The following is a 22,173-nucleotide window of genomic DNA, read 5'->3' as shown; positions in this document are numbered from 1 at the left end:
GTTGCAGTGAGCCAAGATCGTGCCATTGCCCTCCAGCGTGGGTGACAGAGCGAGACTCCATCTCAGAATAAAAAAAGATAAAGCATTTTTAAAATGCACCACAATGGCATAATGTTTTTTCCCATTCACGTACCCCAGAACTGTTTCTTGAGCACCTACTAACTGCTGAGCCATGTGCATTCACAGGCACAATACAGGCTGGATAATAAACTACTGCAATCCTGGAGCCTGAGGGCAGGTAACCTCATCTCTCCCCCTCATACCTGTGTCCTAGAAGAGTGCCTGGCACGCAGTAGGGCCTTGAGAAGCACTTGCTTTTAAATATTCATTATCTCATCTTCCACTCTATTTTCACCCTTCTCTGCCTCCTCTTGGCGTAATTTAACTCATTCCATATGTATGTGTGTGTCTGTTTGTGTCTGTGTGTGCCTGTGTGTGCACAGACAAAACATACTGTATCTATATATTATGCTGGTATCTGGTATCTATATATTATGTATATAGTATTATACATAATGGTATCTATATATTATGGTATCTATATATTATGGTATATAATACTGTATCTATATATTATGTACCTTGTATCTATATATTATGTATTTACGTATACAGGTATGTGTATATGGATATACATTTCCTACTGTGTGCCAGGGAGTGAGGCACAGGTGTAAACAAGACAAATCTCTCTACTCTGGAGGAACTTATTAAGTGAGGATGGGTGACAATGAACAGGGAAATCAATAAATAATGTCAGGCCAGGTGTGGTGGCTCACAACTGTAATCCCAACACTTTGGGAGGCCAAGGTGGGTGGATCACCTGAGGTCAGGAGTTCTAGACCAGCCTAGTCAACATGGCGAAATCCCGTTTCTACTAAAATTACCAAAAAATCAGCTGGGCATGATGGCACACACCTGTAATCCCAGCTACTCAGGAGGCTGAGGCAGGAGAATCACTTGAAGTTAGGAGGCGGAGGTTGCAGTGAGCCAAGATCGCACCACTGCACTCCAGCCTGGGCAACAGAGTGGAACTCTGTCTCAAAAATAAATAATTAAATATATCAGTGTATATTATTATAACCTGATAAGTGCTATAAGGAAAAATTAATTAGGGTGAAGAGATGGAGGAAAGGTTCTTTTTTTTTTTTTTTTTGTTCTTTTTTTTTTAACAGAATATTCAGGTAAGGCCTTTCTAAGGTGATATCTCAACCAACTTTTTTTCACCTTTGACTTTTATTTTAGATTCAGGAGGTAAATGCAGGTTTGTTAATGGGTACATTACATGATGCTGAGATCTGGGGTACAAATGGATCCATTAGCCCAGGTAGTGAGCAGAGTACCCAGTAGGTAGTTTTTCTTTCTTTTTTGTTTTTTTTTTTTGAGACGGAGTCTCGCGCTGTGTCACCCAGGCTGGAGTGCAGTGGCGCGATCTCGGCTCACTGCAAGCTCCGCCTCCCAGGTTCACGCCATTCTCCTGCCTCAGCCTCCGAGTAGCTGGGACTACAGGCGCCCGCCACCACGCCCGGCTAGTTTTTTGTATTTTTAGTAGAGACGGGGTTTCACCATGTTAGCCAGGATGGTCTCGATCTCCTGACCTCGTGATCCACCCGCCTCGGCCTCCCAAAGTGCTGGGATTACAGGCTTGAGCCACCGCGCCCGGCCCCCAGTAGGTAGTTTTTCAACCAGTGTCCTCCTCCCTCTCTCCCCCCTCTAGTAGTTCCCAGTTCCCTTATTCAAGTCCATGAGTATCCAATGTTTATTCAGTTTCCATTTATAAGTGAGAACAGGCGTGGTGGGCCAGGCGTGGTGGCTCACTCCTGTAATCCCAGCACTTTGGGAGGCCAAGGTGGGAAGATCACCTGAGGTCAGGAGCTCCAGACCATCCTGGCCAACATGGTGAAACCCCTTCTCTACTAAAAATACAAAAATTAGCTGAGTGTGGTAGCGGGCACCTGTAATCCCAGCTATGCGGAAGGCTGAGGCAGGAGAATCGCTTGAACCGAGGAGGCAGAGGTTGCAAGGTTGCAGTGAGCATAGATCGCACCACTGCATTCCAGCCTGGGCAACAGAGCAAGACCCCGTCTCAAAGAAAAAGAAAATAAACGAATAAGTGAGAACATGCGGTATTTGGTTTTCTGGTCCTGCATTAATTCACTTAGGATAAGGGCCTCCAGCTGCATTCAGGTTGGGCTGCAAAGGTTATGATTTTGTCCTTTTTTTGTTTTGTGTTTTTGTTTTTGTTTTTTTTTTGAGACGGAGTCTCGCTCTGTAGCCCAGGCTGGAGTGCAGTGGCCAAATCTCAGCTCACTGCAAGCTCCGCCTCCCAGGTTTACGCCATTCTCCTGCCTCAGCCTCCCGAGTAGCTGAGACTACAGGCGCACGCCACCTCGCCCGGCTATTTTTTTTGTATTTTTTAGTAGAGACGGGGTTTCACTGTGTTAGCCAGGATGGTCTCGATCTCCTGACCTCGTGATCCGCCCGTCTCGGCCTCCCAAAGTGCTGGGATTACAGGCTTGAGCCACCGCGCCCGGCCCTGGCTAGTTTTTTGTATTTCTTAGTAGAGATGGGGTTTCACTGAGTTAGCCAGGATGGTCTTGATCTCCTGACCTCGCGATCTGCCCGTCTCGGCCTCCCAAAGTACTGGAATTACAGGCTTGAGCCACCACGCCCGGCCTGATTTTGTCCTTTTTAATGGCTGTGTAGTATTTCATGGTGTATCTGTACCATATTTTCTTTATCCAGTCTACTGTGAATGGGCACCTGTGTCAATTGCATGTATTTGCTGTTATGCACAGTGTCGTGATGGACATATGAGGGATGTGTCTTTTTGGTAGGATGACTTCTTTTCCTTTGGGTACATACTCAGTAGTGGGGTTGCTGGTCAAATTCTCAGTTCGATTCTCAGTTCTCTCTCCACAGTGGCTGAACTAATTTACACTTTGTATTAGTCAATTCTCACACTGCTATAAAGAACTACCTGAGACTGGATAATTTATGAAAAAAAAAAAAAGAGGTTTAATTGACTCACACTTCCACAGGCTTAACGGGAAGCATGGCTCGGAGGCCTCAGGAAACTTACAGACATGGTGGAAGGCAAAGGGGAAGTAAGCACGTCCTACCATGATAGAGCTGGAGAGAAAGAGTGAAGGGGGAGGTGCCACACACTTTTTTTGGCGGGGCGGGATGGAGACTTACTCTTTTGCGGCTGGACTGCAATGGTGCGATCTCAGCTCACCGCAACCTCCGCCTCCTGGGTTCAAGCAATTCTCCTCCTCAGCCTCCCAAGTAGCTGGTATCACAGGCACCTGCCACCATGCCCAGCTAATTCTGTGTTTTTAGTAGAGATGGAATTCCTCCACGTTGGTCAGGCTGGTCTCGAACTCCCAAGCTCAGGTGGTCTGCCTGCCTTGGCTTCCCAAAGTGCTGGGATTACAGACGTGAGCCACCGTGCCTGGCCTAGTGCTACACACTTGGAAACAACCAGCTCTCATGAGAACTCTATGACCAGACAGCACTGGGGGATGGTGCTGAACCATTAAAATCACCCCCATGATCCGATCACCTCCCACCAGGACCCTCCCCTAACATGTGGGGATTACAATTCAACATGAGATTTGGGTGGGGACACAGAGCCAAACCATATCACACTCCCACCGACAGTGCATCAGCAGCATTCCCTTGTCTCCACAACCTCGCCAACATCTGTTACGTTTTGACTTCTTAACTGGTTTTAACTGTTTAAAGCTGTTCTGGTCAGGCGTGGTGGCTTACACCTGTAATCCCAGCACTTTGGGAGGCCAAGGCAGGAGGATCACCTGAGGTCAGGAGTTCGAGACCAGCCTGGCCAACATAGTGAAACCCCATCTCTACTAAAAATACAAAAAAATTAGCTGGGCGTGGTGGTGGACACCTGTAATCCCAGCTACCGGGGAGGCTGAGGGAGGACAATTGCTTGGACCCTTGAGGCAGAGGCTGCAGTGAGCTGAGATCGTGCCACTGCACTCCAGCCTGAGCGACAGAGTGAGACTCCATCTCAGAAAAAAAAGAAAATTAAAAAAAGAAGAAAAAGAAAAAGAAAAAAGCTGTTCTGGCTGGTGTGAGATGATATCTCATTGTGGTAGTGATTTTTTTTTCTTTTTTTGAGACAGCGTCTCTCTCTGTCACCAAGGCTGGAGTGCAGTGGTGCAATCTTGGCTCACGGCAACCTCCATCTCCCAGGTTCAAGTGATTCTCCTGCCTCAGTCTCCCGAGTAGCTGAGACTACAGGTGCCAGTCACCATGCCCGGCTAATGTTTGTATTTTTTGGTAGAGAAAGGGTTTCACTGTATTGGCCAGGCTGGTCTTGAACTCCTGGCCTCAAGTGATCCGCCTGCATCAGTCTCCCAAAATGATGGAATTACAGATGTGAACCACTGCGCCTGGCCTGTGATCTGCATTGTTTTGATGATTAGTGATGATGAGCATTTTTCCATATCTCAGCCAAGTTTAAATAACACCCACCAGCAATGCAGAGGAGGAGAATTCCAGACTGAGGGAAGGGCTGCAGTAAAGACTCTGAGATGAGAGCCTGCCTGAGCAAATGGTTATGCAGGCTGTGTCCTATTCCACTCCAGGTGGTGCCATTCACACCAACCAGAGCACTGTGCTAAGCAGCAACCCTGGTGGTGAGAGTGGGATTGGAGAAAAGGGCAGGGACCAGAGCTTTGAAGGAAACAAAATAAGCCTAGCATTTGTTCTAAGTGCCATGGAATACCATTGGATGCTCTAAACAGAAAATTGACAAAATCTAACATATGCAAAGTCCCCTGATACAGAAAGACCTTGGCTGAGTTCTCAGAACTAGCAGAAGCAATGTGCCTGGGGCAGGGGGAAAGGGGAGGGCAGGCTGCCACAGCGGATGAATGTTAGTGTTCCTTGTTTGGAGGTCTGTGTTCCCCATTAGACTGTAGGCTCTCTGAGGGCAGGGAACATGCCATTTTGTTGGCCTCTGCATCCCTACCATATAGAACTTGGTGGGGAGCTCACCGGCTATTTGGTGAAAGACTGAACAAAATGCTCCCCACAGTGCCTGGCATAAGAAAGACCCTCATCACTGTTAATACAGAAAGGATGGTGGGTTAAGTGGTACCCAACACCAGGACCTCACCACACTCAGGCTGACTCACTGCATGAGTGAATGGCAGGGAACTGGGGCCAGAATCAAAGCCAGGTCCCCTCCCCTTGGTGAGAGAGCCCTATTCTTGCCGGCAAGGAAGGAGGGATCCCGGAGAGCACCACACCCACGGGCGCAGGGTTTTTAAATTGTGCAGTGACTGTGCCCTCTAGTAGACATGTTTCTACGCATAAGTGTCCCTTCGCCTCATGAAAGAAGAAGAACAGAGGTTTAAGGAAGAGACTGGAAAGATTGCTCTGTCCAGATGCGGATGGATTTGCTACCAGTATCATCATTAGGAAGATTTTTTTTTTTTTTTTTTAGATGAAGTCTTGCTCTGTTGCCCAGGCTGGAGTGCAGTGGCGGGATCTCAGCTAACTGCAACCTCCACCTCCCGGGTTCAAGTGATTCTCGTGTCTCAGCCTCCCGAGTAGCTGGGACTACAGGCATGCCCCACCGCGCCTGGCTAATTTTTGTATTTTTAGTAGTGACAGAGTTTCACCATGTTGGTTGATCTCAAACCCCTGACCTCAGATGATCCGGCTGCCTCAGCCTCCCAAAGTGCTGGGATTACAGGCGTGAGCCACCGCGCCCAGCCCATTTAGAAGATTTTTGCAGGTGGCAAACTCAACAAGAATCCTCTGAGGCACCACACGATCCTCTTCAGGAAGTCTAGGGGGCCTCTGAATCCCTAACACTCGCATCCTTTATCCAACCTTAAAAATAAAGATGTTGACTGGGTGTAGTTGCTTACACCTGTAATCCCAGCACCTTGGGAGGCCGAGGCAGGAGGACTGCTTGAGCCAGGAGTTTGAGCCCACCCTGGGCAACATAGCAAGACTCCATCTCTAGAAAAAATTTAAAAATTAGCTGGGCGTGGTGGCTCACGCCTATAGTCCCAGCTACTTGGGGGACTGAGACAGGAGAATCACCTGGGCCCAGTAGGTCTAGGTTGCAGCGAGTTATGATCACGACACTGTACTCCAGCATGGGTTGACAGAGTGAGACCCTGGCTCTGAAAAATAAATAAACAAATAAATAATAAATACATAAAGGTATTCAGAGCTTGGGGACTGTGGCCCAAGCACCACTTTCTATATCAGTTGAAAATTGCTAGCCAGGTGCGGTCGTTCACGCCTGTAATCCCAGCACTTTGGGAGGTCGAGGCGGGCAGATTAGGAGGTCAGGAGATGGAGACCATCCTGGCTAACACAGTGAAACCCCATCTCTACTAAAAATACAAAAAAATTAGCCAGGCGTGGTGACGGGCGCCTGTAGTCCCAGCTACTAGGGAGGCTGAGGCAGGAGAATGGCATGAACCTGGGAGGCGGAGCTTGCAGTGAGCCGAGATCGCGCCACTGCACTCCAGCCTGGGTGACAGAGCGAGATTCCGTCTCAAAAAAAAAAAAAAAAAAAAAAAATTGCTGTGTTAAAAAAAACACCCTCAAATTGAGGGTCTTGAAACACCAATGGTTTATTATTCCCCAGAAGTCCGTGGGTTCCCTGGGTGGATGTGTGCTGGTCTCACCTGGCTTTGTGAACTATAGTTCGGTGGCAGGTGGAGCAGCTGGCTGGAAGAGGATGGCCTCACTCATATGGCTGGTGTTAGCTTGGGCTGTCGACTGGGCTTCCCCTCCATGGGGGCCCTCTTCCTCCGTTAGGTTAGGCTGGGCTTCTTAAAGCAAATGGTCTCAGGGCAACAGGAGAGTAAGTGCAGAAGCTGCAGGGACCCCCGAGGTCCATACCACTTCCCCCACATTCTATTGGTCAAAGCAAGTCACATGGCCAAGCCCGTGTGAGAAGTAGAGACATTAACTTCACTTCATCACGAAAGGAGCAGCAAAGTCACATTGCAAAATGGGCGTGCACACAGGGAGGCGTGATCGTGGCCATCTTTGCAATCAATCATCACTAAGAAATCTCCCATCAGGTCCTGGCCTTCCAGGTTCCCTTGGGAACCCAGAGTAACCCCTTTTCATCAGACTCCCTGTGTTCATCCCACCAGGTGGCCTGGCTGCTGTGATCTACACGGATGCGCTGCAGACACTGATCATGCTTATAGGAGCGCTCACCTTGATGGGCTACAGTAAGTGGGGTCCCCGGGTCACTTGGGTGGACGACAGCCCCTCTCTCCAGCAGGGATATCTGCTCTCAACACAGTGAATGGCAAACCCAGCTGTCAAAGAGCAGACTGCTGGGGAATTTTTGTCAGAGGTGCTTGGCTTGAGGCACGGTTATTTTAGCTAGAAGAGAACTGTGCTTATTGTGGAAACTTACTGTTTTTGTTTTCGTTTTTTTTTGTTTTGAGACAGGGTCTTGCTCTGTCAGTCAGGCTGGAGTGCAGTGGTGCGATCATAGCTCGCTGCAGCCTTGAGCTCCCGGGCTCAAGTGACTCTCCCACCTCAGCCTCCTGAGTAGCTGGGACTACAGGTATAGGCCATTATGTCCAGCTAATTGTTTTTTCCTGTTTTTTTGTAGAGATAGGGTCTCACTATGTTGCCCAGGCTGATCTCAAACTCTTGATCTCAGGTGATCCTCCTGCCTCAGCCTCCCAAAGCCGCCCCACCTGGCACTGTTTTTTTTTTTAAGTAAAAGTTAATATCTTTCTATACTAATATGGAAAAATAACTGAGTGAAAAAAGAAAAGAATGTGAAGAGACAGCTTTTCCTTACAGAGGTTTTTGTTGTTATTTGTTTGTTTGTTTTGAGACAGGATCTCACTCCGCCACCTAGGCTGAAGTGCAGTGACACAATCTTGGCTCACTGCAACCGCTACCTCCTGGGCTTAAGAGATCCTCCCACCTCAGCCTCCCAAGTAGCTGGGCCCACAGGTGTGCACCACCACTCCCGGCTAATTTTTTTTCATTTTTTTTAATAGATGGGGTTTCACCATGTTGCCCAGGTTGGTTTCAAACTCCTGAGCTCAAGCAGTCCACCTGCCTTGGCCTCCCAAAGTGCTGAAATTACAGGCATGAGCCACCGCATGCAGCCTACAGAAGCTTTAAACTCTAGCACTAGCCCACACCTAGACTTTAGCAATTCGTTTCAAAATATTTGCCCAATTCTTCGTACCAGCTTGTATGGTGATCCTGTCTTTCTTTGTTTTGCTGCCAATGGCCATGTCTCTTTGGAGGCTCCTGTGTTTTCTGAGATCTCAGGCCAGTTGGTTGCTCTATGTCCTCACCTCTCTGATAGGTTCAAGGGAAGTTATAATTTTGTAGATTAGCCAACTTCTTATTATTGTTAAGGGGGGAAACACTACTCTTCACAGGTTTCTATCTTTTAGAGGTAAGCCACTCATTAAGCCTTAAAGACTACAACAAAAGCCAAGTGTGGTGGTTCACACCTGTAATCCCAGCACTTTGGGAGGCCAAAGCAAGAAGATCACTTGAGCTCAGGAGTTTGAGACCAGCCTGAGCAACCTAGTGAGACTGTGTCTCTACAAAAAATAAACATAAACTTAGCCGGGTGTGGTGGCATGTGCCTGTAGTCCCAGCTACTTGACAGGCTGAGGTGGGAGGATGGCTTGAGCCTGGAAGGTTGAGGCTGCAGTGAGCTGAGATTGTGCCACTACACTCCAGCCTGGCCAACAGAGCGAGACCCTGTCTCAAAAAAAAAAAAAAAAAAAAGGCTATGAAAACTAATATAGAAAACACAGAAAAGCAAAAGGGATCATAATCCTGAAAGATGGCAGAATATAGTGCTGAAAATTATATATTTTAGGACTCAGAAGAAAATATTAGAAGAGTGCCATGCTTGGAATCCTGAACTCTATGAAACATGTATGAAAGATAGAAGTAGAGGACAAACTGAGATGAAGGGAGAATAGAAGTGGATAAAAAGGAAAAAGATTAGAGAAGATTACAACACATTTTCTAAAATTTTCTTTAAAAATTAGCAGAATTAAACTCCCCACAGGAGGATGTAAAGAGCAGAACAAACGCTAAAGAAAATCAAACCCAGGATGAAAACAAATAGGAGTTCTTTTTTTTTTCAGACGGAGTCTTGCTCTGTCACCAGGCTGGAGTGCAGTGGCATGATCTTGGCTCACTGCAACCTCCACCTCCCAAGTTCAAGCGATTCTCCTGCCTCAGCTTCCCGAGTAGCTGGGACTACAGACATGTGCCACCACGCCCAGCTAATGGGGTTTCACCATGTTCGCAGGGATGGTCTCGATCTCTTGACCTCGTCATCTGCTGGCCTCAGCCTCCCAAAGTGCTGGGATTACAGGAGTGAGCCACCACGCCCGGCTGAAAATAAGTAGGAGTTCTAATAAAATGCAGAGAAAAGGGATAAATAATAAAATTATAAAAGAAAAGATGACAAATATAGAAGACAGAGAGCAGAGATATAGCATTTGAGAAATGTTTATTCTTTTTCTTTTTTTCTGCTTTTTTTTTTTCTGAGAAATGTTTATTCTTAGAAAAAAGATCAGAAAAAAATGGAACAAAGTAAATAAATTAATCACAAAAGAAAACTTTTCTTAGAAGGAGGATGATATATCTAGCTAGGTGTAAAGGGTTTGGTGTGTCTTAGGCAAAATCAATGAATGAGATCTCCAGGTAGAAGCATTATGAATAAAATGTGAAGTATAGAATAATTTTTAAATACTAAAGAATACAGAGAGGTGGGAAGATCATTTGAGGCCAGTAGTTTGAGACCAGCCTGGACAACAAAGCAAGACCCCACTCTATGAAAAATGGAAAATTAGCTGGGTGTGGTGGTGCACACCTGTGGTCTCAGCTAGGGACTGGAGGATCAGGGAGCTTGAGGAGGTTGAGGCAGGAGGATCGCTTGAGCCCAGGCGCTCGAGGCTGCAGTGAACTATGATTGCACCACTGCACTCCAGCCTGGGTGATAGAGTGAGACTCTGTATAAGGAAAAAAGAACCCAGACAGAAAAAATGTAGTGAGCTAAAAATAATAAAACAAGCTGGTCTCATTCCCCTCCTTCATAACAATAAAATGCCAAAAGACAGTGGAACAAAGGCTACAGATGTGTTTTATGGGAAAAGTAGTATCCTAAGTAACGATCGGATACCCAGCCAAGTGCCCTGTTTACCAGGGCTGCAGAAATATTCTGAACTATGCAAGGACTTAGTAAAAGGAGGACCTACGTGCCTGTCTTGAAGATACAAGAGAGAAGCAAAATCGAGAGTTGGTATTATGACTCAAGAGAAAATGGTAGTAAATAATGATCCAGTTAAAATTGTTATAGATCTGAAAAATTGTCTGGTCAAGGCAAATGTTACATAAAGAGTATAACAATTTAATAAACATTGGATCTAAAATCCTGTTTTACTAACAAAAACTTTAAAATGTTGGGAGAGATAGTATGCTACATTTCCCATCAAATAGGAAGAAAAACATCATGAAGAAGAAATACTGAACTCCAAGCAGACACTCATATAAATCTAACCCTTTATGTAGGAAATATGTGTGTATAAGTTTTTTTTTCTTAAAAGAGAATAACAAGAAATCACAACCAAAGGGAAAGAATAAAAGAGAATGCAAAGTAATAGTAAAAATATCAGTTATCACAATACAAGTAAATGGAATAAAATTCCCAATTGAAAGACAAGGCTTCTTACAAGCAGTTATCAATCTATGTGGCTGTTTGTTCTGTTTTTCTTTTCTTTAGCTATATATTATTTATTTTCTCAACAAAACTCAAGATTTATAGTTTGGGTTAAGAAAATGTAACGATATAATTTGCAAGTGGCACATATAAAACAAAGTATAAGGCAAAAAGCAATAAACGGGGATAAGTAGTTTTATATTGAAAATATAAAATTCATAATAAAGATGTAACCTTTGTTTATCAAATAACATTGCAACAAGATACACAAAGCAGAAGTTGTTATAAGTTGACAGAAACCAAAACAGTACTAAAATACCTTAACAGTACAAGAACATAATGAGGATTTAGAAGATATAAATTCTACAAATGAATAAGCATTCTCCTAATCATGAATGTGTATTTTTCCAGCATTCATAGAATCACCCGCAAAAATTAATCATTGAAAAAAATTTTTACAAAACTGTGTATAAAAACATTGTTCAGATTATCTTACTCATATAAACCAAAAAATTTAAACTCATTAGGGAAAGTGTAAATTTTTTAAAAATCGAATTACTTAGAAATTTAAAAGCCGTCTTCTAAATAGTGCCTGGGTTACAGAGAAAATAAAAGCTGCAATTACAGACTATCCAGAAAAAACGAGAACATTACATTTCATTCTTAATAGATAAAGTCAAAGCTGTACCTCTGTAAAAACATTTATATTCATAAATATGAAAGCCCAATTTAGTGATTTAGAAAAAAGAGTTACTCCAATTACTCCAATATCTATTTCTTTTTCTTTCCTTTTTTTTTTTTGAGATGGACTCTCACTCCGTCGCCAGGCTGGAGTACAATGGCGTGATCTCGGCTCACTGTAACCTCCGCCTCCCGGGTTCAAGTGATTCTCCTGCCTCAGCCTCCCAAGTAGCTGGGATTAAAGGCGCCCACCACCACATCCAGCTTATTTTTGTATTTTTAGTAGAGACAGGGTTACACCGTGTTGGCCAGGCTGGTCTCAAACCCCTGACCTCAGGTGATATGCCCACCTTGGCCTCCCAAAGTGCTGGGATTACAGGCATGAGCCACTGCACCTGGCCTTTTTTTTTTTTTTTTTTTTTTTTTAAGACGGAGTCTGGCTGTGTTGCCCAGGCTGGTGTGCAGTGGTATGATCTTGGCTCACTGCAATCTCTGCCTCCTGGGTTCAAGTGATTCTCCTGCCTCAGCCTCCCGAGTAACTAGGACTACAGGCATGCACCACCATGCCTGGTTGATTTTTGTATTTTTAGTAGAGACAGGGTTTCTCCATGTGGGCCAGGCTGGTCTTGTATTCCTGACCTCAGGTGATCCACCTGCCTCAGCCTCCCAAAGTGCTGGGATTACAGGTGTGAGCCACCTCACCTGGCCCAATATCTATTTCTTTGAAAAGAACCATAAAATGCAGTTGCAAATCAAACCAAGAAAAAGAGAGAAAACAGCATAATTTGGAATGAGAAAAGAAACAAACTACAGGTCATGTGCAGTGGCTCATGCCTGTAATTCCAACACTTTGGGAGGCTGAAGTAGGAGAATTGCTTGAGCCTAGGAGCTCGAGACCAGTCTGGGAAACATAGTGAGATCCATCTCTACAAAAAACTTTAAAAGTCGCTAGATATGCTGGTACACGCCTGTAGTCTTAACTACTCTGGAGGCTGAGGCAGGAGGATCGCTTGAGCTCAGGAGTTCGAGGTTACTGTGAGCTATGATTGTAGCACTACACTCCAGTCTGGGTGACAGAGTGAGACCCTGTCTCTAAGAACAAACAAAACAACAAAACCTGAAGCCATTATTAGACCTACCACAAGGTTTTGCTTTTTTTTTTTTGAGGTGGATTCTCGCTCTGTTGCCCAGGCTGGAATGCAGTGACACAATCTTGCCTCACTGCAACCTCCACCTCGCAGAGCAATTCTCCTGCCTCAGCCACCTGAGTAGCTGGGATTACAGGTGCCTGCCACCATGCCTGGCTAATTTTTGTATTTTTAGTAGATATGGGGTTTCACCATGTGGGCCAGGTTGGTCTCGAACTCCTGACCTCAGGAGATTCACCCCCCACTCGGCCTCCCAAAGAGCTGGTATTACAGGTGTGAGCCACTGTGCCTGGCCAGTCTTACAATTTAATGGAGCAAATAAATAAATTACTATGTCACATTTTTAATATTTTGATGGTTCAATATATTTGATTTCTTTGCAATCCTATGTATTTTTGCATTATTTAGAAGTATTATTCTGAGAAGCAATTGTAGGAGCGAAGGGAAGACTGGAAATCTCACTGGAAAATCAACCAACAAGAGGCAGATTAATAGGAGAAATGGCATACAAATTTATTAGCACGCACAAGGGAGAATTACGGAGTGATTTCTCAATATCCTAATATCATATAGACGTTTCTATACTGTACTTCTTAAGGAAAAAGGAGATGGACAAGTGTCGATGATTTCAGGGAGGTAGTAAATTATTTTTAGGGGAATTCAATGGGCTTAAAGAACATACAACGGCCTGGGACAATGGCCAGGAGTATCACTTGAGGTCAGGAGTTCGAGACCAGCCTGGACAACATGGTGAAACCCCGTCTCTACTAAAACTACAAAAATTAGCCAGGCATGGTGGCGCACTCCTGTTATCCCAGCTACTCAGGAGGCTGAGGCAGGAGAATCGCTTGAACCTGGGAGGTGGAGGTGGCAGTTAGCCGAGATCGCACCACTATGCTCCAGCCTGGGTGACAGAGCAAGACCTCATCTCAAAAAAAAAAAAAAAAAAAGAAAAAAAAAGAAAAGAAAAAGAAAGAAAAGAAAAAAGAAAGAAAGAAAGAAAAAAAGAAACTTGGACAGACACATTCATTACTTTGTGGTGGAGGTTTCATGGGTGAATACTGATGTCAAACATCAACTTTTACACTTTAAATATTTGCAATTTATGGTTAGGTCAATGATAGTCCAATAAAACTCTACTATTAATTTTTTTAAGTTAAAAAAAAAGTGGGGAGGAGGCTAAGAACCCTTAAGGGGATCAACATTTTTTGGTAGCTCTGGTCCTGCTAGAATTTCACCCATCTCCAGCCATCTCCTCATCACTTGCCATGGACCAATCTGAATTCCTGGAAAACAGGCTTCCTCTGAATTCTAGGTTTCGCGGCAGTTGGTGGGATGGAAGGCCTGAAGGAGAAGTACTTCTTGGCCCTGGCCAGCAACCGGAGCGAGAACAGCAGCTGCGGGCTGCCCCGGGAGGATGCCTTCCATATTTTCCGAGATCCGCTGACATCTGATCTCCCGTGGCCAGGGGTCCTATTTGGAATGTCCATCCCATCCCTCTGGTACTGGTGCACGGATCAGGTACAGGATAGTGGCCTCAGCAAGCTTTTTCCTTCTCTTTGCTTCTCTCCTTAGGGTGGCTGAAGTCAGTACTTTTTTCTTCCTCCACCTCTTCTCTCATTTGCATTTTCCCTGCTTCCTTGACTACTTCCTCCTTTCCACTGCTCTACATGCTATTTTGTTTCTTGCTCTTGTGAATGTGAACGACAAATCCAAAGCTGTTGATATTTGCAAAGGGGAAAACTCAGCACTCTGTTTTTTTTGTTGTTGTTGTTGTTTTTTTTGTTTTGTTTTCCTGAGACAGGATCTCACTCTATCACCCAGACTGGAAGGCAGAGGCATGATCATAGCTCACAGCAGCCTTCATCTCCTGGGCTCAAGAGATCCTCCCATTTCAGCCTCCTGAGTAGCTGGGACTACAGGCACACGTCACCATGCCCAGCTATTTATTATTATTCTTATTATTTTTTAGTAGAGATGCAGGTCTCACTATGTTGACCAGGCTGCTCTCAGACTCCCGAGTTCAAATGATCCTCCCGCCTTAGCCTCCCAAAGTGCTGGGATTATAGGTGTGATCCACTGCAGCCGGCCTAATACACTTTGCTTAATGTATTAGGTGTTATTTATTTATTTATTTTTAACTGGGAATATCCAGTAGGCAAAGGAGATGATACCTTTTAAATGGGGGTTAAAACTCCTATTGGACATTATTTGTTCAACAAATACACACTGGTTGTCCTCTACATACCAGGCACTCTTCTGGGCACTTAAAACCAGGAGCTAATAAATCAAACCAAGCTCTCTGCCCTTGTGGAGCTTCCCTTCTTCTAATGGGAGTAGACAGAGACAATAAGTAAAACAGTAGAGTGAGGTCAAGGAGATTGAGAGTGTGGTAGTGCAATTTAAAACGGGGTGACAGGTGGCTCACACCTCTCATCTCAGCACTTTGGGAGGCTGAGGTGGGAGGCTCACTTGAGTCCAGGAGTTTGAGACCAACCTGAGCAACATAGTGAGACCCTGTCTCTAAAAAAAAAAAAAAAAAAAAAAATTAAAAATTAGCCAGGCATGGTGGTGTGCGCCTGGAGTCCCAGCTATTTGCGAGGCTGAGGTGGGAGGATCGCTGGAACCCAGGAGGTCAAAGCTGCAGTGAGTTGAGATTGCACCACTGCACTCCAGCCTGGGCAACAGGCCTGAGACAGCAAGACTCTGTCTCAAATAATGTAGGGTGCTTAGGGGAGGTGTCATTGAGAAGTGACCTTTGACCAAAGACTTTGTAGAAGAGCGAGAGCTCCCCGTGATTTTTGGAGGAAGAGTTTGCAGCAGAAGGCACACCCAGAGCAAAGGTAGATACATAACTGGTGTGAAAAAAGAGAGGAGAAAATCAAAATGCAGAACCATGTGTACAAGAAGCCCTTTTGTATTAAAAAAAAAACAGGAGAATAGAATCAATATTTGTGTTTGCTTATATGCGCATAAACTCTGGACAGATGTATACAAAACTAAGAAGAGTGGATACCTGTGGGCAGGGAGGCAGGGCAGGTGGGAAGGATGAGTGGGAGCTGATTCACTGCATATTATATTTTCTCGGGTTTTAAACTGAGTGAATATATCACGTGTTCAAATATTCTTTTTCTGTTACATGAAACATCAGAGGCCTATGTATCACTTGGGGAGTTATACTGCATAGTGAGGGCTGATGAGAGTTTAATTAAAGCAATAATCATGGCATTGAACAATTGATTTGATGCAGGAAACTTCACAGAAAATGAAACCCAGGTCCCATCCATAGGCCAGCCCTCCTTTGAGTCAAGATCTAATGACCAAGGCAGTGATGAGAGCAATGCACATGTACTGCCCCTTTAAGAGAGAGACCCCCTTCACCTCCTTAGCAAATCTCAGATAGGAGACACCCTGAGAAACAGGACTGATCCAGGCTAACATCATGGGCTTTAATTTTAACACACCCGGCCAGGTGCGGTGGCTCACGCCTGTAATCCCAACACTTTGGGAGGTCAAGGCGAGTGGATCACCTGAAGTCAGGAGTTTGAGACCAGTCTGGCCAACATGGCAAAACCCGGTCTCTACTAAAAATACAAAAAAAAAAAATTAGCCAGCTGTGGTGGTGGGCACCTGTAATCCCAGCTACTCAGGAGGCTGAGGCAAGAGAATCACTTGAACCCGGGAGGTAGAGGTTGCAGTGAGCCGAGATCATGCCACTGCACTGCAGTCTGGGCAACAAAGTGAGATTCCATCTCAAAAAATTAATTAATCATGCTGGGCACAGTGGCTCATGCCTGTAATTCCCGCCTGGGCAACAGAGCAACACTGTGTCTCAAAAACAAACAAAACAAAACAAAACAAGACAGTTGACCCATTCTGCCACTGGGAAAAAGTCATTTGTAAAAACAAGCCAGAGACAATTTCACCTGCCCAGGTATTCCCCCGAGACCATTTTCCTCCTTCCTTTATTGAACCAATGTTTACTCTTTTCAGGTTTCTGAACTTCTTTTTTATTATTTATTTTTATTATTTATTATTATTATTAGTTTTGAGACAGAGTCTCTCTCTGTCATCCAGGTAGGAGTAGAGTGGTGCGATCTTGGCTCACTACAACCTCTGCCTCCTGGGTTCCAGCAAGTCTCATGCCTCAGCCTCCTGAGTAGCTGGGACGATAGGCAGGCACCCTCACGCCCAGCTAATCTTTGGTATTTTTTGTAGAGAGAGAGTTTTGCTATGTTGGCCAGGCTAGTCTCAAACTCCTGACCTCAAGTGATCCACCCACCTCGGCCTCCCAAACTGCTGGGATTACAGGCGTGAGCCACCGCGCCCAGACAGATTTCTGTACTTCTGACCTACAGCTCTCTGATCCGGTTTCTGATGTAATCCTACTCTCATCTATTTCTATTTCGTTGACCTGTTGGAACTTCTTTCTCTGGTTTCATCTAACAGCGGTGATGATGACAATGACAATAATCATGACTGCCCTCTTTGCTAAAGAGCTGCTAGACACCTGAAAAGCAAGCACAGTTATCATCCACATTTTACAGATGAGAGAGTTGAGCCTGGAAAGGTTAAGGAACTCATCCAAGATCACAAAGAGCTGGTGGGCGGATTCACACCTAAGTCCGTCTGCACTTTCAATCGCTCCATTCATTCATTGTACTGCACCTATTGGATGCTCTCAATTCTGGGAACCCACCCCCAGCTGCATTTCTGTGCAGACGCCTGCTCCCTGGTCACCGTGCTCCACCATGACAGCTCTCCCTCCTCCTTTCCCACATCAAGGAAGGGAAAAATTGTACATGATTATTGTGGAAAAAGCAAGGAAAGATAAGGTAGCTAGATGACAGATGCCATAACAGATGGCTGACATAGCTAACCATAACCCGTCTTCCCCACATATTCAGATTGCATTTTCATTCCTCTCAGCTCACTTTTTCCCCCACAACTGAGATGTTACTTCTTAAGAACCACTTAGCCGGGCACAGTGGCTCACGTCTGTAATCCCAGCACTTTGGGAGGCCGAGGCGGGCGGATCACGAGGTCAGGAGATCGAGACCATCCTGGCTAACATGGTGAAACTAAAAACCATCTCTACCAAAAATACAAAAAATTAGCTGGGCGAGGTGGCAGAAGCCTGTAGTACCAGCTATTCGGGAGGCTGAGGCAGGAGAATGGCTGAACCCGGGAGGCGGAGCTTGCAGTGAGCCGAGATCGCGCCACTGCACTCCAGCCTGGGTGACAGAGCGAGACTCCATCTCAAAAAAGAAAAGAAAAGAAAAGAAAAGAAAATAGGAAAGGAGAGGAGAGGAGAGGAAACAGGAAAGGAGAGGACAGGAGAGGGGAGGGAAGGGGAAGGGAAGGGAGGGAGGGGACCCCTCCGTTGGATGGCCAGCTTGTGATCAGAGCTTTTTTGAATTCTGACTGGCTGAATGTGTTGTGTCCAGTGGGCATGGGTACCTGTCCTTGAAACGTGTCCACTAAGCCCGGTTTGTCTCACTGCTAATGCAGTTAGGTCATTAACAAAAACTGCATATTTCACACTGTCCTGGAGCATATTGATGCCTTCGGGCAACTGTCTCTGACAAGGTTCAGTCCCATGGATTCTGCAGATGAAATGCTGCCCCAGGTGACATCTCTCTCCCCACCAAAATGTGCTGTGAAATCTAAAATAATTATTGGGGCTGTGGTATGGGGTTTGCAGCAAGTCTTACCTCACTACACTCTTCTCATTAAGGGTTCTTGGATGATTTAGTGAGGACTCATTTAGTTGTTTGTGTGGAAAAAATAGTTTAAGGATAAAAAGGCTCTTTTTTTCTGGGCCTATAATCCCAGCACTTTGGGAGGCTGAGGCAGGAGGGTTGTTTGACGTCAGGAGTTGGAGACCAGCCTGAGCAACATAGTGAGAGTCTGTCTCTACAAAAAAATAAAAATAAACGTAAAATGTAGCCAAGCGTGGTGACATAGCTACTTGGGGGGATGAGGCAGGAGGACTGTTTGAAGCCAGGGGTTCAAGACCAGCCTCCTCAATATAGCAATATAGCAAGACCCCATCTCTAAGTAAAAATTTTACAAATTAGCTCAGTGTGGTGATTCATGCCTATTGTCCCAGCTACTTGAAAGACTGAGGCGGGAGGATCATTTGAACCCAGGACTTTGAGGCTGCAGTGAGCTATGATCACATCATTGCATCATTGAGCTATGATCACATCATTGCATTTCAGCCTGGGCAACAGAGTGAGACCCCATCTCTTTAAAAAAAAAAAAAAAGCATTTTTTTTGGCAATGGAAAAAAGCATTTTTTTTGGTTAATGGCAATGGAAACAACTAATATTTACGAAGCAGTTACTGTGTGTCATATTCTAAGTATTCTAAGTACTTTCACTTCTCTAATTTTCAAAACTGCGCTGGTATTATGCTCATTTCATAAATGAGGAAACAGAGGCCAAGAGAGGTGAAGCTGCTTGCCCAAGGTCAGATAGGTGGGAAGTGAAGAGGTAGGATTTGAACCCAGACTGCCTGTCTCTGATACTACATCATCACACATTGTCTTTCTCTCCATTTCCTGGTTTTCTTTTCTCTGTGATGACTTAGTTTCAAAGAGGCCATCCCATATGATGGCAGAGATGCAGCCAGCAGCTCTACACCTCGTTCACAGTTAGCAATTGCAAAGGAGGCACCAGGAGTTAGGAAACCTCTTTCCTTTTCTTTTCTTTTCTTTCTTTTTTTTTTTTTGAGACAGAGTCTCACTCTATCACCCAGGCTGGAGTGCAGTGGTACGATCTTGGCTCATTGCAACCTCCATCTCCTGGGTTCAAGTGATTCTCCTGTCTCAGCCTCCCAAGTAGCTGGGATTACAAGCGTACACCAATGCACCCAGCTAATTTTTGTATTTTTTATAGAGATGGGGTTCCACCATGTTGGCCAGGCTGGTTTCGAACTCCTAGACCCAAGCAATCCTCCTGCTTCAGCCTCCCAAAGTGCTGGGATTACAGACGTGAGCCACTGCACCTGGCCTCCTTTGCCTTTTTAAGGAAGAAATTCCATGGAGAGATGTGGTTGGATTGCCTTGGGGACACACTTTTCCTTAATGGATCATGGTAGCCACAGAGGTGGAATAATTCTGTGGAGGACTTTAACTGGCCAGGCATAACCCCTGGATAAAAGAGTAGGGAGGGAATGGGGTGGGTGTCTTAGCTACCTGAATTAGACCACAGGGACTGAGCATAGGAAAGACACGTTTCTTCAAACACAAGCGTGGCAAACCAAGATCCTAAGTCTCCTACACCTACCAAGAGGCTAAACACACCCTTTTGGCCTTAAGAGAAAGCCTTTTAATACAGTCCATTCTCACACTGCTGATAAAGACATACCCGAGACTGGGTAATTTATAAAGAAGGTGAATGGACTCACAGTTCCACATGGCTGGAGAGGCCTCACAATCATGGCAGAAGGCAAGAAGGAGCAAGTCACGTCTTCCATGGATGGCAGCAGGCAAAGACACAATGAGAGCCAAGTGAGAGGGGTTTCCCCTTATAAAACCATCAGATCTCATGAGACATATTCACTACCATGAGAACAGTATGGGGGGAAACTGCCCCCATGATTCAATTATCTCCCACTGGCTCCCTCCCACAGCATGTGGGAATTATAGGAGCTACAATTCAAGATGAGATTTGGGTGGGGACACAGCCAAACCGTATCAGCATTCCCAGTTTCCAACCCCCTTGATCTTTTCCAGGTGATTGTCCAGCGGACCCTGGCTGCCAAGAACCTGTCCCATGCCAAAGGAGGTGCTCTGATGGCTGCGTACCTGAAGGTGCTGCCCCTCTTCATAATGGTGTTCCCTGGGATGGTTAGCCGCATCCTCTTCCCAGGTGAGAACACAGCTAGGGGAAGAGGTCATCGGTGTGTGAGTCTCAGACCATGTGAATTATTCTAAACATATTATTAGAAGCCTCAAGAGAATGTGACTACAGTCCTTTCTCTCTTTTTCTAAGACAGAGTCTCATTCTGTCACTCAGGTTGATGTGCAGTGATGCAGTCATAGCTCACTGTAACCTTGAACTACTGGGCTCAAGCAATCCTCCCACCTCAGTCTCCTGTGTGGCTGGGGCTACAGGTATGCACCACGATGCCTGGCTAATTTTTTTTTAAAAAATAGAGATGTGGTCTTGCTATGTTGCCCAGGCTGATCTTGAACTCCTGGCCTCAAGCTATCCTCCTGCCTTGGCCTCTCAAAGTGCTGAGATTGCAGGTGTGAGCCAACACACCCAGTCCTTTTTTTTTTTTTTTTAGCTTTTTTTTTTTTTAAAGATAGGGTCTCACTTTGTCACCCAGGCTGGACTACAGTGACATGATCATAGCTCACTGCAGCCTCAGACTCCTGGGCTGAAGGGATCCTTGGGAGCCTCAGCCTCCCAAGTAACTGAGACTACAGGCATGCACTACCACACCTGGCTATTTTTTTAAGTTTTTGTAAAGACAGGGTCACACTATGTTACCCAGGCTGATCTCAAACTCCTGGCCTCGAGCGATCCTCCTGTCTTGACCTCCCTAAATTCTGGGATTACAGGCATGAGCCATGATGCCTGGCCATAGAGTCCTTTCCTAGTGATGAGACTGAGGCATCTCTATCTAGGCATCTAGTGACTCTATGCTGTTTCTCAACATTGGTTCAATGGGCAGGTCCTATAGGTATCCCAGGCCAAATTGAGTGGAGACTCAACTGGGATCTTGCCTCAACTATGTTTTGTTGAAACCACCAACTAGGCTAAGGTCTTGTGGTTCCAGAGCAGTTCTCTGAAGTCTCATGTGAAAGTTTCTCTCTTACTTTAGTATTTGAGCTTAGTCGTTGGGTTGGGTAACTTTGACCCAGTGAAATCCTTTTTGGGGTACTTTTTTTTTTTTTTTTTTTTTTTTGAGACAGAGTCTCACTCTGTTGCCAGGCTGGAGTGCAGTGGCATGATCTCGGCTCACTGCAACCTCTGCCTCTTGGGTTCAAGTGACTCTCAAGCCTCAGCCTCCCAAGTAGTTGGGACTACAGGCATGCACCACCATGCCCGGCTAACTTTTGTATTTTTAGTAGAGATGGGATTTCACCATGTTGGCCAGGATGGTCTCGATCTCTTGACCTCATGATCCTCCCACTTCGGCCTCCCAACAGGCGTGAGCCACTGTGCCCGGCCTGGGGTACTTTTCTTTTTTTTTAGATGGGTCTCACTCTGTCACTACTGGAGTGCAGTGGCATGATTACAGCTCACTGCAGCCTGGAGCTCCCAGGCTTAAGAAGTTCTCCCACCTCAGTCTCCTGAGTAGCTGGGACTACAGGCGCCCACCACCATGCCCAGCTAATTTTTGTAATTTTTGTAGCTATGGGGGTCTCACTATGTTGCCCAGGCTGGTCTTGAACTCCTGGGCTCAAGCAATCCACCCACCTCAGCCTCCCAAAGTGCTGGGATTACGGTGTGAGGTATTGCGCCCAGCCTGGTGTACTTTTCTTAACAAATCTCATGGGATATCGAGGCCTCTAGAGTATTTGCCTTAGTTTTTTTCTTTTTTTTCTCTCTCTCTCTTTTTTTTTTTTTTTTTTTTTTTTTTTTTTTGGGTTTCCTT

General features: G+C 45.3%; 1 protein-coding gene across 8 annotated transcripts in view; it reads left to right on the top strand.

The window, feature by feature from the left end:
* The window catches only part of SLC5A11 (solute carrier family 5 member 11), a 66,513-nt gene that overhangs the window by 32,115 nt on the left and 12,225 nt on the right, over positions 1-22,173 (top strand). For 7 of the 8 annotated variants that reach the window (XM_025370361.1, XM_025370357.1, XM_025370354.1 and 4 more), the window contains 3 exons: positions 7,158-7,238; positions 13,874-14,079; positions 20,300-20,435. In XM_025370361.1, coding sequence (XP_025226146.1) covers positions 7,158-7,238; positions 13,874-14,079; positions 20,300-20,435 — 423 coding nt within the window. The remainder of the gene's footprint in view (positions 1-7,157; positions 7,239-13,873; positions 14,080-20,299; positions 20,436-22,173) is intronic. The other variant, XM_025370355.1, reaches the window with a different exon arrangement.

The sequence above is a fragment of the Theropithecus gelada genome, chromosome 20 (genome assembly GCF_003255815.1).
Source record: "Theropithecus gelada isolate Dixy chromosome 20, Tgel_1.0, whole genome shotgun sequence".
In the NCBI taxonomy this organism is placed as follows: domain Eukaryota; kingdom Metazoa; phylum Chordata; class Mammalia; order Primates; family Cercopithecidae; genus Theropithecus; species Theropithecus gelada.
This window is presented reverse-complemented; position numbering and strand designations above follow the sequence as displayed.